Source organism: Eschrichtius robustus, chromosome 2, assembly GCF_028021215.1.
Source record: "Eschrichtius robustus isolate mEscRob2 chromosome 2, mEscRob2.pri, whole genome shotgun sequence".
Classification (NCBI taxonomy): Eukaryota; Metazoa; Chordata; class Mammalia; order Artiodactyla; family Eschrichtiidae; genus Eschrichtius; species Eschrichtius robustus.
Genome location: NC_090825.1, coordinates 45375406 through 45392139, shown reverse-complemented (window position 1 = coordinate 45392139; position 16734 = coordinate 45375406). Strand labels below are relative to the sequence as shown.

Here is a 16734-nt window from a genome sequence, read left to right as displayed (position 1 = left end):
TTAAGGATTCTCCTGGGCAGAAAATGTTGGTTCCTTATCCACAGACTAGAGGGTTGAACACCATCCTGAAATCAATGGGCAGAGTGACTAGGCTAAGTGAGCACCAAATGCAAAGATTACAGTCAGAACTATTTTCCTGCAGGTATTCATTCCATTTACTCAGATGCTTCTTTCCAAATACTCTTCTTTCTACACACACTCCCCAGCGGTGGAAACAGGCATTCCAGAAATGTGCAAGAAGTGAGTGGAATATGTTCCAGTCCCTCCTATTGTGCAGATCTATGTGTTTTAAACACAAAACAGATAATGCACAATCTGTTCATGCTGGCAGATAGTAAATTTCAAGCAAAATAACTGATTCCTTTCTGTACCTATAAATAATTTCTTGGAACAAGTAAAAAGGGAATATAGAAAGTTGTCGAGCAATTACTTAGTGTGGAAAGGGTATTTGCTGGGATTAAGATATGTAGGATTACAGGGAGTTGGAGACAAGATGGAGAAGTAGAAGGACTTGAGCTCACCTCCTCTCACGAAAACACCAAAATCACAACTAACAGCTGAACAGCCATTGACAAAAAAGACTTGAACTGAACAAAAGCAGTATTCTCCATCAAAAGGCAAAGAAGAAGCCACAACAAGATGGAAGAAGGGGCACATTCGCAATAAAATCAAATCCCATACCCTCCAGGTGGGCAACCCACAAACTGGAAAATAATTATATTGCAGAGGTTCTCCCACGGGAGTGAGAGTTCTGAGCCCCAGATGTGGCTCTTCAGCCTGGAGGTGTGGCATCAGGAGGAGAAGTCCCCAGAGAATTTGGCTTTGAAGGCCAGTGGGGTTTGCTTGCAGGAACCTCACAGGACTGGGGGAAACAGAAACTTCACACTTGGAGTGCGCACACAAGGTATCGTGCACACCAGGACCCAGAAAAAGAGCAGTGACTTCATAGGAGCCTGGGCCAGACCAACCTGCAGGTCTTGGAGGGTCTGCTGGGGTGGTAGGGGCAGCTGTGGCTCACTATGGGGTCAAGGACACTGGTGACAGAGGTACTAGGGAGTACTCATTGGCATACTTGAGGCTGCCATTTTGACGCAAAGACCTGGCACCACCCAACAGTCTGTAAGCTCCAGTGCTGGGATGCCTCAGGCCAAACAACCAACAAGGCAGGAACAAAGCCCCACCCATAAGCAGACAGGCTGCCTAAAATCTTCCTGAGCCCCCAGCCACCTCTAAACACACCTCTTGACACAGCCTTGCCCACCAGTGGGACAAGACCCAGCTCCACCCACCAGTGGGCAGACACCAGTCCCTCCCACAAGGAAGCCTGTAGAAACCTCTTAGACCAGTCTCACCCACCAGGGGCCACACAACAGAAGCAAGAGGAACTACAACCCTGTAGCCTGCGAAACAGAAACTGCAATCACAGAAAGTTAGACAAAATGTGATGGCACAGGAATATGTTCCAGACAAAGGAACAAGATAAAACCCCAGAAGAACAACTAAGTGAAGTGGAGACAGGCAATCTACCTGAAAAAGAATTCAGAGTAATGATAGTTAAGTTGATCCAAGATCTAGGAAAAAGAATGGAGGCACAGACCAAGAAGATACAGGAAATGTTTAACAAAGAGCTAGATGATATAAAATACAAACAAATAGAGATGAACAATACAATAACTGAAATGAAAAGTACACTAGAAAGAATCAATAGCAGAATAAATGACTCAAAAGAAGGAATAAGTGAGCTGGAAGACAGAATGGTAGAAATCAATGCCACAGAAGAGAATAAAGAAAAAAGAATGCAAAGAAATAAGGACAGTTTAAGAAACCTCTGGAACATTAAACATGCAAACATTCACATTATAGGGGTCACAGAAGGAGAAAAGAGAGAGAAAAGGCCTGAGAAAATATTTGAAGAGATAATAGTGCAAAGCTTCCCTAACATGAGAAAGGAAACACTCACTCAAGTCCAGGAAGAGCAGAGTCACATACAGAACAAACCCAAGGAGGAACACACTGAGACACATATTAATCAAATTGACAAAAATTAAAGACAAAGAGAAAATATCAAAAGCAACAAGGGAAAAGCAACAAACAACATAGAAGGGAATCCCCAGAAGGTTATCAGTTAATTTTTCAGCAGAAACTCTGCAGGCCAGAAGGGAGTGGCATGATATATTTAAAGTGATGAAAGGGAAAAACCTAGAACCAAGAATACTCTACCCCGCAAGGCTCTCATTCAGATTCAATGTAGAAATCAAAAGCTTTACAGATAAACAAAAGATAAGAGATTTCAGCACCACCAAACCACCTTTACAACAAATGTTAAAGGAACTTCTCTAGGCAGAAAAGAAAAAGACACAACAAGAAACAAGAAAATTACAAATGGGAAGGCTGACCAGTAAAAGCAAACATACAGTAAAGGTAGGAAATCATCCACACAGAAATATGATATCAAAATCAGCAATCATGAGGAGAGTACAAATGCAGGATATTGGAAATGTATTTGAAATTAAAAGACCAGCAACTTAAAACAGTCTTGTATATATATAGTCTGCTATATCAAATCCTCATGGTTACAACAAAGTGAAAATCTACAATAGATACACACAGCCAAAGAAAAAGGAATCCAAACACAACACTAAAGTTAGTCATCTAATCACAAGAGAAGAGAACAAAAGAGGAAGGGAAGAAGAAATGACCTACAAAAACAAATCCAAAACAATTAACAAAATGGCAATAAGAACAAACATATCATTAATTACCTTAAGTGTAACTAGATTAAATGCTCCAATCAAAAGACATAGACTGGATAAATGGATACAAAAACATGACCTGTATATGTTGTCTACAAGAGACCCACTTCAGATCTAGGTACACATACAAATAGAAAGGAAAAGAAAGCTGGAGTAGTGATACTCATATCAGACAAAATAGACTTGAAAATAAAGGCTGTTACAAGAGACAAAGAAGGACATTACATAATGATCAACGGATCAAAGAAGATACAACAATTGTAAATATATATGCACCCAGGGGGTGGTGGTGTGATGAATTTGGAGTTTGGGATTGACATATATACACTAATATGTATAAAATGGATAACTAGTAAGAACCTGCTGTATAAAAAAATACAAAAAATAAAATTCAAAAATTCAAAAAAAAATATATATATGCACCCAACATAAAAGCAACTCAATATATAAGGCAAATGCTAACAGCCATAAAAGGAGAAATCAACAGTAACACAATAGTGGGGGACTTTAACACTCCACTTATATCAATGAACAGACCATCAAGACAGAAAATCAATAAGGAAACATGACACATTAGATCAGGTGGCCTTAATTGATATTTATAGAGTATTCCACCCAAAAGCAGCAGAATACACATTCTTCTCAAGTGCACATAGAACATTCTCCAGGATAGATCACATCTTGGGCCACAAAGCAAGGCTTAGCAAATTTAAGAAACCTGAAATCATACCAAGCATCTTTTCCAACCACAATGCTATGAGATTAGAAATCAAATATAAGAACAAAAATTGTAAAAAAACACAAACATGTGGAAGCTAAACAATAGGCTACTAAACAGCCAATGGATCACTGAAGAAATCAAAAAGGAAAGTAAAAAAAAAATACCTAGACATAAATGAAAATGAAAATATGACGATTCAAAACCTATCAGATGCAGCAAAAGCAGTTCTAAGAGGGAAGTTTTTAGCAGTACAATCATACCTCAGGGAACAAGAAAAATCTCAAGTAAACAACCTAACGCTGTACCTAAAGCAACTAAAGAGAGAAGAGCAAATAAAACCCAAAGTTAGTAGAAGGAAAGAAATCATAAAGATCAGGGCAGAAATAAATGAAAGAGAGATGAAGAAAACAATAGAAAAGATCAATGAAACTAAAAGCTGGTCCTTTGAAAAGATAAACAAAATTGATAAACCTCTAGCCAGACTCATCAAGAAAAAAAGAGGACTCAAATCAACAAAATTAGAAATGACAAAGGAGAAGTTACAATGGACACCATAGAAATACAAAGGATCATAAGAGACTACTACAAGCAATTATATGCCAATAAAATAAATGTACAACCTAGAAGAAATGGACAAATTCTTAGAAAGGTACAATCTCCCAAGACTGAACCAGCAAGAAATAGAAAACATGAACAAACCAATCACAAGTACTGAAATTGAAACTGTGATTAAAAAACTCCCAACAAACAAAAGTCCAGGACCTGATGGCTTCACAGGCGAATTCTATCAAACATTTAGAGAAGAGTGAACACCTATCCTCCTGAAACTCTTCCAAAAAATTGCAGAGGAAGGAACAATCTCACACTCATTCTATGAGGCTAGCATCACCCTGATACCAAAACCAGACAAAGATACCACAAAAAAAGAAAATTACAAACCAATATCATTGATGAACAGAGACGCCAAAATCCTCAACAAAATACTAGCAAACTGCATCCAACAATATATTAAAAGGATCATATACCATGATCAAATGGGATTCACCCGAGGGATGCAAGGATTCTTCAATATCCACACATCAATCAGTGTGATACACTGCATCAACAAATTGAAGAGTAAAAACCATATGATCATCTCAGTAGATGCAGAAAAAGCTTTTGACAAAATTCAACACCCATTTATGATAAAAATTCTCCAGAAAGTGGGCATAGAGGGAACCTACTTCAATATGATAAAGGCCATATATGACAAACACACAGCAAACATCATTCTCAATGGCAAAAAACTGAAAGCATTTCCAAGACAAGGATGTCCACTCTTGCCATTTTTATTCAACATAGTTTTGGAAGTCCTAGCCACGGCTATCAGAGAATAAAAACAAATAAAAGGAATCCAAACTGGAAAAGAGAAGTAAAATTGTCACTGTTTGCAGATGACATGACACTATATGTAAAAAATCCTAAAGATGTTACCAGAAAACTACAAGAGTTCAACAATGAATTTGGTAAAGTTGCAGGATACAAAAGTAATACAAATCTGTTGCATTTCTATACACGAACAATGAAAGGTCAGAAAGAGAAATGAAGGGAACAATCCCACTTACCATCACATCAAAAACAATAAAATACCTAGGAATAAACCTGCCTAAGGAGGCAAAAGACCTACACTCCAAAAACTGTAAGACGCTAATGAAAGGAATCAAAAATGACACAAACAGATGGAAAGATATACCATGCTCTTGGATTGGAAGAATCATTATTGTCAAAATGACTATGCCACCCAAGGCAACCTACAGATTCAAAGCAATCCCAAATTACCAGTGGCATTTTTTACAGAACTAGATGAAAGATCTTAAAATGTGTATGGAGACACAAAAGACCCTGAATAACCAAAGCAATCTTCAGAAAGAAAAACAGAACTGGAAGAATCAGGCTCCCTGCCTTCAGACTATCCTATAAAGCTACAGTAATCAAAACAGTGTAACACTGGCACAAAAACAGAAATAGAGATCAATGGAACAGGATAGAAAGCCCAGAAATAAACCCACACACCTATGGTTAATTGATCTACAACAAAGGAGGCAAGACTATACAATGGAGAAAAGACAGTCTTTTCAATAAATGGTGCTGGGAAAACTGGACAGCTACATGTAAAAAAATGAAATTAGAACATTCTTTAACGCCATACACAAAAATAAACTCAAAATGGATTAGACCTAAATGTAAGACCGGATACTATAAAACTCTTAGAGGAAAACATAGGAAGAACACTCTTTGACATAAATCAAAGCAAAATCTTTTTAAATTTGTCTCCTAAGTAATGGAAATAAAAACAAAAATAAACAAATCTGACCTAATTAAACTCAAAAGCTTTTACACAGCAAAGGAAACCATAAACAAAACAAAAAGAGAAGCCACAGAATGGGAGAAAATATTTGCAAATGAAGTGAATAACAAGGAATTAATCTCCAAAATTTACAAACAGCTCATATGGCTCAATATCAAAAAAACAAACAACCCAATCAAAAAATGGGCAGAAATTCTAAATAAACATTCTCCAAAGAAGACATACAGTTGGCCAAGAGGCACATGAAAAGATGCTCAACATCGCTAAGTATTAGAAAAATGCAAATCAACACTACAATGAAGTATCATCTCACACCAGTCAGAATGGCCATCATCAAAATGTCTACAAGCAACAAATGCCAGAGAGGGTGTGGAGAAAAGGAAACCCTCCTGCACTGCTTGTGGGAATGTAAACTGATACAGCCACTATGGAAAACAGTATGGAGGTTCCTTAAAAAATTAAAAATAGAGCTACCATATGATCCAGCAATCTCACTCCTCAGAATATATCCGAAGAAAACCATAATTTAAAAAGATACATGCATCCCAATGTTCATTGCAGCACTAATTACCATAGCCAAGGCATGGAATCAACCTAAATGTCCATTGATGGATGAATGGATAAAGAAGATGTGGTACATATATACAATGGAATATTACTCAGCCATTAAAAGGAATGAAATAATGCCATTTGCAGCAACATGGATGGACCTGGAGCTTATCATACTAAGTGAAGAATGTCAGACAGAGAAAGACCAGTATCCTATGATATCACTTATATGCGAAATCTAAAAAAAAAATGATACAAATGAACTTATTTACAAAACGGAAACAGACTCACAGACTTAGAAAACAAACTTAAGGTTACCTAAGGGGTAAGGTGTGGGGAAGGGGAGGAATAAATTAGGAGTTTTGGATTAACATACACTCACTATTATATATAAAATAATCAACAAGGACCTGAATGTGTCAGGATGGCCGAGTGGTCTAAGGCGCCAGACTCAAGCTTCTGCTTCTCAACAAGGACCTATTGTAGAGCACAAGGAACTCTACTCAATATTCTGTAATAACCTAAATGGGAAAAGAATCTAAAAAAGAATAGATATATGTATATGTATAACTGAACCACTTTGCTGTACACCTGAAGCTAACACAACATTGTAAATCAACTATACTCCAATATAAAATAAAAATTATTAATAAAAAAGATATGTAGGTTTACAGATTGGATCCCCTGAAGATCTCCGACAGATCACCTGGCCTCCTTGTACCTCATTTATAAGTGTGGTCAAGTACATTGGCTTTGATTTTAATCCCCTGGTTCGAATCCTGCTTCTGACATATCCTAGCTAGGACCTTGGGCAAATCCCTTTATCTTTCTGATTCTCTGTTTCCTCATCTATAAAATGGGGCTAATAATACCACCTTCCTTCATGGGGTTTGGCAAAAAATAAATTCTAAAAATGCATATAAACATAATATGCTTATTTTATGGGTCAATACTGGGTTCATTAAGTGATGCTATTATCAGTTGTATCATCAAAGGAAGGCTTGGGCTAGAAAATCTGAAAGATCTTTTCCTGACCCCAATGTTTGAGGTCTCTAAATACTGAGACCCAGAAATGCACTGAGTCTGTGGTGAGAATGGTTGAAATCATAAGCATTTGTCAGAGTGGAATCAATGACAGAAGCCACCCCTGGGACTCCAAGAACCTGCCTTTTGTATTAAGCATGTCTTTTACTTTCTGTATTCAGATGCTTTGACAGCTGGGGCCTTATGGATCCTGGAGGGACTGCCCTATCCAGAGTTAGTCAATTCTTAAAGACACTAAACAACTCACTGAAGCTCACTTGTCAAGTGCAAACCACCAATACAGAGCTCATAGGGCTTGTTCCATCTTGGGCTCTCACAGGATGAGCCACTCTCCACCTGCCCTAATCACCCCAGGCACCTGACAACTTAGGGAAGTCTCTATGCCCCAGGGCCTGCTGCAGGTATTCAAACTAGCCAGTCCTAAGCCTGCTTACCCTGCCTGGTCCATGCCTTATACAGAAACCACAACAGAGGCTCTTGTCACATTCCTCCTGCCCCTCCTTCTGCCTCCTGACCCACCCAGGGGATTCCCCTCACTCCAAGTTTCGCGCCCCCCTCCCCAAGCCCATGTGTCCTTCTCTTAAAATCTGTGAGCATAACGAACTACTATTTCAATGGCAGTGGTCTCCTGACCTGTGGGCCTCGCCACACCTAAATAACAATAAAACCTATATTTTAAAATACCGTCTTCCTCCAGGACTGGGCTGGGGAAGCAGGGCTTGTATTCTCTCAGTTTACTCATCCATCTCCTGCATAAGATTGTGATATAGCTACCGCCTACGTATATGGTTGCTGTATGGGAATCAGAATTCCCTTTGGTTGCGTGTGGACCAGAAGCACATGCTTGACAGCAGATGACACCTTTGTGAAAAAGAAAAGGCACCCCTTCCTGGAACTGAGCACAGCTTAGCATGTGGCGCTCTGGCTGGAGAACAGCCCCACTTGGTGTCTTTGTCCAGTGCACAACATGTGCATCTGTATGCGGCAGCCCTGACCTCTGAACACACTGAGGACGTTTCTTATTAACTCAGGCTGGCCAGGGCTCAGAAATGAAGGAGGGAGGGAGGGGGGAAAGGGGAAGGAGGGAGAGAAAAGACAAGGAGTGGTGAAGGGTGAGGGTGTGAAAAAGAGAATGCAAAAATGATAAAATGCTAGTTCTAATTCTTAAGGAAACTGATCTCCTCTGCCTACCTGCCCTCTGCTCACTTTAAACCTATATCCTCTAATTAAGCTACAAATTTTTCAAGCTAAGTCTTTCATTAGTTATAGTCAACCTTGATTTTTGGACTTGAACAATGTAGATCCAACTGAAAAAGGAGACCCATGTGCTTTCTTTCTTTCTTTCTTTCTTTTTAACATCTTTATTGGAGTATAATTGCTTTACAATGGTGTGTTAGTTTCTGCTTTATAACAAAGTGAATCAGCTATACAGATACATATTTCCCCATATCTCTTCCCTCTTGCGTCTCCCTCCCACCCTCCCTATCCCACCCTTCTAGGTGGTCACAAAGCACAGAGCTGATCTCCCTGTGCTATGTGGCTGCTTCCCACTAGCTAGCTATTTTACATTTGGTAGTGTATATATGTCCATGCCACTCTCTCACTTTGTCCCAGCTTACCCTTCCCCCTCCCCCGTGTCCTCAAGCCCATTCTCTACTTCTGCGCCTTTATTCCCATCCTGCCCCTAGGTTCTTCATGACCATTTTTTTTTTTTTTTTTAGATTCCATATATATGTGTTAGCATACGGTATCTGTTTTTCTTTTTCTGGAAATCCACTCTACATAGCTTTTCCCAAAGCTAAACTACTTTTAAATTAGAAGCAAAATATTATAGACTCCAGCTGTGAAATATTTTTCTCTAAGTAAAGTGAAAAACCCATGCTAGATTTTTCTCCAATATATTCTTAACAGCATTAGACACAGAAAATGAAGGAACCACCTCTAATACTTGAAACCTCAAAATTTTTGAAAATTTTTGACTTGAGAATCATAAAAATGATAATAAAATAAAAGTGCAATAAGAAATGTTGATGTAGTGAAGGACAGAGGGATTCATAAATATACTAAAGGAAAATAAGGTTTGTAACTAAGTACAAATGAACGATGTTATTTCTCTAGACAAGTTTATTCCAAGGCAGTAGTGAACTTCCACAGAGAGGAGGCGTAACACGGCCAGAAAGAAATGTCAATGTTTGTAGTAGCCATTAAAAGCTTTCTTTAAATGTGGACTGTTAAAAATCCGGCAATCCAGTGTGTGGTCTCAGAAACTTCCCCCACAGCACATGCAAAAAGCAACCCATCAAGTAGAAAAACTGGGCAGTCTTCCCACCCAGGTTCTCTCTTCCTGACATTTTAGAAATACTACTTGAAATCTGGCTTCGAGTTTGATGTTCCTATGCCTGATGGCAACACTGGCAACCAGGTATGAGATTTATCCCAATTGTCATAACACAGCACTTACCTTGAGAGTGAACTTGGTGTAATAGCTACTGGACTGGCTTAGCTAGCAGGAGAGCTGGATTTTAGACTCTGCTCTGGCACTAACTGTAAGGTGAGGTCAAATCACTTAGCCCACTACATATCTTCATTTCTTAACCTGGAAACAGTTCTATTTACGGGCAGTTTAAAATAGAGTCATCAGAATCATGTTAATATCTGTAGCCTGTCTTGGTAAAGGTAAAAATGCATTGGACTAATCCATGACAGTTTTCATTACTATGAAACAATTTTGCTTCTCTTCCTTTGAAATATATAATAGTGTGATAGACCAAGGAATACATATTTGGTTCCTGACAAAGAGCTTCTACAACCCTTGGAATCTCCTAAGAGATGGGGGAAAAAGGATCATCTTTTGTTATTCATAATAAGCCCCTTTCAGCCATACCAGAGTTCATGCTAATGAGGTGACTCTTGGTTAGCCCCTAGATAGCTTCAAAATGGGGGCGGATTACAACATCGTAAATCAACTATTCTCCAATATAAAATCAAACTAAAAAAAAAAAAGAATAGGGGCTGATTGTTAGAAGAACAAACCATGTGATCAAAAGGTTGGAACTTTCAGCCCCACCCCCGACCTCTGGGAGGGGAGAGGGGCTGAAGGCTGAGTTAATCCCCAATGGCCGAGGATTTCATCAATCATGCCTATGTAACGGGAGCTCCATAAATGTCCGAAAGGATGGGGTTTGGAGAGCTTTGGCGTTGGTGAATATATCTCGGTGCTGGGAGGGTGACACCGCAGAGACTGCAGGGAAGCTGTTCCCACCCATCCCCACAAAAATTTGCCCTACGCGTCCCTTCTATCTGGTTGTTCCTGAGCTGTATCCCTTATAATAAACCGGTAATAGTAGGTAAACTCCTCCTGAATTCTGTGAGCTCTTCTAGCAACTTATCAACCCTGAGGGGTGGGACTGTGGGACCTGCGAGTTTATAGCCTGTAGGTCAAAAGCACAGGGCACCCAGATTTGTGATTGGTATCTGAAGCGGGGTGGGGAGGAGAGGGATAGGCTTATGGAACTGAGCCCTTTACCTGTGGGATCTGTGCTAACTCTGGGTAGTTAGTGTCAACATTGTATTAAATTACAGGACACCCAGTTGGTGTCTGCATAGCAGTGAAGAATTGCTTGGTCTGGAAAACCCCGGCATTTGGTGTCAGAAGTGTTGCAAGTAGAAACAGATCATAGTATAGGCTAAGATAGCTGTGGATACCTTAAGGAATTCGTTACACATTAATATAAGTGCATAAAGATACTATAAGCTGGAAAAAACAGTTCACGTTTGGTTATTTAAGTATGAGACGGCAAACCATCAGTGCCAGATACAGTCCCAAGTAAATAATTTGTTCCCAAATAAATAATTTGTTTAAGTCATAAACAATAAAAGGTATACACAACTAAACATTTTCTAGTATACTTACATTATGGCATAAAGCAAGAACCCCTAGAATTATTGTAGGAATGTCTAGACTTAGGCAAACCACCCTGTTGCTCCTTATCCTGTCTCCCCCTGCATGACTCAATTCATCGGGATGGTCAAATTCTCTCAAAAACATCTTCTTCAGCATCCCAGGATACATTGCCTAAGATCACCAACTTCACAAAAGCACCACCACATTCAAGAAGACTTCTTAATTGGGGCAGCATGGTGAAGGGGAACAAGCCAAAGCATTAGAATCTGATAGACCTAGCCTGGAACCAGCCTCTTGCCACATATGACCCTGGATGAGCTATTTAATTTGTCCGACTTTCAGGTTTCTCGGATAAAATAGGAATAATAATAAATACAAAGCTGGGTTGTTGTGGAAATTAGAAATAAGGTATACATGATGCTTGGCATAGTTCTATGTTCAATAAATGTTAGCTACATATAATATTTACACAATTTGATATTTGCTCATAGACATACATATATAGTTACTCCGTGAGTATTCATTTCTTTCTCCAAGTATACTACAAGTTCAATGAGCACAAAATCTTTGCAGAGTACTGCTTTTGAATGGTTCACAATCTAGTAGACCAGTTGGTATATGGTAGTGTAAAATCCATTTTCATACCCCTAGAATCACAGGTACATTAAGAGCTCCCAATATCCCTAAGAGGAAGAAATAAGATTGTTTTGATTGCCAAGAAAACAGTGGCCATCAGACTACCGTTGTGACTGAGGAGGGGCTGGGTGAAGGGTTCCTGAGTGGCTGACCCCTGAAGGGAGTGTGGGTATCCACAGAATGGGAGAATGAAAACCCTGGAAGGAGGCCCCAGGCTGGACGGAGCTGTGAAGAGAGTTGGAAGTTTGGGGAAAATGGTGGATTATGGACGATTAGAGACAGATTTATATGTCACAGGCTTTTGAGTGAAGTTACGGAAACTGAGAAGCATGAGGAGGTATTAGAGGAGAAGCAGCCCAGAGAGCTGAGTTGGGATTTGCTTGGCTCAGAGAAGAGCAACTTTCACACAGAAGTAAGACCTGGACAGAAGTAACTGAACTTCAGTGTCCAAGAAAAGTACAGGAATGAGCTGTGGCCTGGTACTAGCACTGAGGGTTTTGAGAAAAATATTTTTGTAAGTATGACAATATAATTCTCAAAAAAAGTATATTATTTGAACTTTATCTGTTTTACATTAAGGACAGATGATTTTATACCTCTACAAAGCATTTCTGTCAAAAACCTAAATTGAGAAATTGCTAGAGATCATAGGATTGAATTTATACACCATGTTGATGTTTTACCTAAACAATCACAACAACCACCTTTAAACATCCCTAACATATATGGCAGGAGCTGTCAGCCAGAGGAGTGACACTTCTTTGATATTAAGAGAAAGAACATGGTCGCAGAGGTAAGAGATGTGTAGTTACCAAATTAATTTAATTTTCAATTCAACAAAGCCCCTGAGAGTTAAGGGACCTTTCTTAAGCCTGGATGTGAAAGTTATCTTCACATGACAATTGGTTGCTTAAAGCTCAAAAGAAAGAGAATGTGAAGCAATAAACACAGCTCTTTCTGTCTCTATAAACAGGGCTGCGTGTTTCTAAAGTATCTAAAGAGGGACCCCCTTCCCAACAAAAATGTCTTTGGGGACCAGTAGAGCAGCGATGGGGACTGGGCCTATTTTTCCAAGTTCTTTTCTGAGTTCTAATTAGACTTGGAAGACTCCAGAATTAGAATAAGTAAAATGTAACAATCTCTTGTAAGATACCTACCTGTGTATATACCTGCATCTTTACATTTTACTCCTAAGAGCTTTAAGATAAGAAAGGACATCTGGAATATTTATAATGATATCTTAAGGGCTCTTTTATTTTTAAAAAAAAGTTTAAATGCTTTACTCTGAGATTTGTCTTTCTTTCAGCTTTCCATATTTGAGGAGGCAGGCTTATCGTCGGTCCTACAGATCAACCATGGCACCAGCACCAAACGGTAGCAGACATCAGAATTGTCTCAGAAGAAGGCAGAAACCTCATCTCCTGGGAAATGCCTTTTTAAAGCTCAAATCAATTTGAGCGGCAGAGGTATAAATGAACAGGGAAAGGGGACCAAAACTAACTGTAAAAACATCCTACCATTGTACCCATACATTACACGATGTACATAAAATGCTTACTACATAACTCTCTCTTGGTATAACCAATTTTTTTGGTTACTTCAGCTCTTATGTTACCTTGAACGTGCACCCACACACACTTTTTCTTATGTTTCTCTCTTGCTATTCTCCTAAATTTATCCCAACCATTTCGTTAAGGAATCTCTGATCTTCTGCAGCGGGTGAGGAGAGGCACAAAGCTAGCCACACAGTCTCCAAACTTATTGGAGAACCTCCTGCTTAGGGAAAAACCCTATTTAAAATAAATATCCTATTTGTTTTGTTTTGTCTGGGTAGGTAAACATAACTCTTAGAGCTGAAAACACAAGGTCTGTGGAGATTAAATAGACCCTTTTCAAATTTTAGCTGGGGCTTTATGAAGGGACTAAACCTAAGCTTTCTCTATATTTGGTTGTTTACCTTCTTTAAAACGACCAGGGCAGGGTGCTTCCTGCAACCTAAAAAGGCTAAATTTACTTTGCCTATTTTGTGTATTAGAAAAGTGGCAGAGAAGGATTCAGAGACTTGCTCCAGGTCACACAGACCATAAAAGACAGAGCCAGACTTTCTGTTGAGTGTTCTTTACCACAACAAACAGACATTTGGATTTTCTTTCTTCTGAAGACTCTCAAGAAGCATCCACAACAATAAGGCCTAATTCAGTCTCCCTACCTTAAAGAGGCAACACTCTATTGCCTTTGAAACAGAATGTTCTGTGGCAAAGAACCTGGAAATGGAGGCTTACAGACCCCGTGGGGACAGAACAAGGCAGAAAGTGTTTCCCTCACACACTAATATGTTCAATGCCCTAGACTGAAGGATGCCATCAGTTCAAAGTCACTTACCCAAATCTGAAGCTTGATTCTCTTTTCATTTTTGAATACAGTTTTGACTTTGAAATCAATCCCAACTGTGCTGACGAATGCAGATGTAAAGGAGTCATCCGCGTAACGGAACAGAAAAGATGTTTTCCCCACACTGCTATTGCCAATGATGAGCAACTTGAACATGTAGTCAAAGTTCTGATCAGAGGAGTCTTTCTGGCCGTACCTGGCATCTTGGGCAGAGGCCATCTGTGGTAAAACAAAACAAAAGAGGTGTGGATCAGTCTCCCATTTGCTATGAAGCTAGCAGCACACTCATTATTGGTCTTGCCAGAAACAGATGTCAGACCACTCAGGAGACAAGTTGAGAGAGTTCCCCAGCCTTCCTCTGATGCTGGTATCCATGGCAATAATTCCCTGCTGGAAGACAGAAAAGCAAATCTTATGGCTCTTTCCAGCTGTGTTGGTGTGTGTCACTGCTCAGCATTCAGAACGAATCAAAGACACAAAAGGAGATGTAACATGAAAAGCAAAGATACGAGGAGCTGGCCAGGGCATGTGGACTCTGAAAGTTTGTGATTCCAGTGACGGCGACACCAAGGTGGTTGAACAGCAGGGTGTTTCTTCCTGAGTCATCTATATTATTAGAGTCTCTCTTATTCTCTAGGGAAGCACTCCCAAAGCCTATCTCATCTATTTATATCACTTTAAATCAACATCCTAACACATATGACCAATCTCTTTCAAATAAAATATAATGATAATGACAAATACATACGGTTCAAACAACGTGCCTGGAACTGTTAACTTACTTAACCCTCACCACACCCTATAGGTGGGTACCTTTATTATCTGCATATTAAAAGGAGACAATTGAGGCTCAGAGATACTAAGTAATTTGCTCAATTTCACATCCTTTGTAAGTAGTAGAGGCGGGTTTCAAATCAGGCAGTGTGGTGCGAGGGCTCATGTTCTTGATGTCTCCTTCTCCCCGCCCCCCAACCCCGGTTCCCAGTGAGAACGAGGGAGATATGTACACGTGCTCTAAAGTTGAAGTGGGAAATATTCATTGTGAGATTCGTTAATGAAGGTCCCTACCTGGGTTCAAACCTCGGATCCACCACTTACTGGTTGTGGAACTTTTGCTTTTTTATTTTAAATCGGTGTAGCTCAGTTTCCTCTCTTCCGTGAAATGGAAAAAATTATTATCCAACTTGAAACACTTGTGAAAATAATAGATGATATATCTGTACAGCAGATATATAAAGCGCCTAGCAAAGAATAGAGAATCATCTCTATTATTAATTATAAATCCTCTAGATGGATTTTTCCTCATCTTTTTTGATGATCATTGTCACATCTATCAAAAATGCTGCAGCATTACTCTAAGTACCATTTGGCTCCATATAGAAAAGAAGCATTTAGAACGGTGAATCCCAGTGATTAGTGCATTTACCTGATCACCTTTTTGGATGCTATGAATTCTTTGCCAATTGCTGTGCTGCTCAATACAGTAGCCACTAATCACATATGCCTGTTTATATTTAAACTAAGTAAAATTAAAAATTTAGTTCCTTACTCACACTAGCCGTATTTCAAGAGCACAAGAGCCACATGGGGCTAGTGGCTATGACACTGGACAGCACAGGTTCAGGGCACTGTCATAACTGCAGAAAGTTCTATTACTCAGTGCTAGGCTAGTCTTTTTTCATTTCTTATAAAATCTGATTAATAATTACATATTTCTCTTGAAGGTACGGCAAAGAGAAAAGCCCCAGAAGATAGTGGAATGCTAGAAACAGTATATAGGGCCTAGTCTCATCTAAGACCACATTGGTTGCTGAAATCAGGTAGGTGTGTGTGTGTGTGTGTGTGTGTGTAAGACAACTGAGGGAAAAAGAAAAGGGGAGATGGGGGTGATAACGAATTCCCTTTCTACAAACACTCACTGCCAGTAGGAGAACACAATAATATGAGCAAGAATAAAGGCAAAAAGAAAATCTGTATATATTATGAAATTTAAGAGCAATAAACATTCTGACTTCATTTCATTTCTTATTAAATATAAGTTTAAGCATTTCTCTTTTTAAGTCCATGTAACCACATTGCTGTCTTCAGTAAATATGACTTGTAATGACTGTCTGCCAGTGGGAAAAACTGGGCCAGTAAAACATGCAGATATCATCATTTTCCTTTCTGGCCCTGGAGTCTGCATGCTAAGGTAAACTTCCCCCAACACAAGCAGCCCACCAAGAACAAAAATAGGATTATAATTCTTGACTCTCAGTTTGAACAATGATGTCTTGCTCTGATGACTTCTGACACCCCAGAAAGCCAGGTAACTGTTTCGTTTGACACTCCTATTCCTACAGACATAAGCCTTTCACCAATTAAGATTCCCCCCTTATGGAGGTGCTAA

At 39.3% G+C, this 16734-nt stretch overlaps 1 protein-coding gene across 1 annotated transcript in view; it reads right to left on the bottom strand.

Annotated features, from left to right (window-relative positions):
• RAB3C (RAB3C, member RAS oncogene family) overlaps positions 1-14564 on the bottom strand; it is a 277486-nt gene extending 262922 nt beyond the window's left edge. Inside the window, exon 1 of the mRNA XM_068532979.1 lies at positions 14337-14564. Within this exon, the coding sequence (XP_068389080.1) occupies positions 14337-14564 (228 nt within the window). The remainder of the gene's footprint in view (positions 1-14336) is intronic.
• Positions 14565-16734: the final 2170 nt, after the last annotated feature.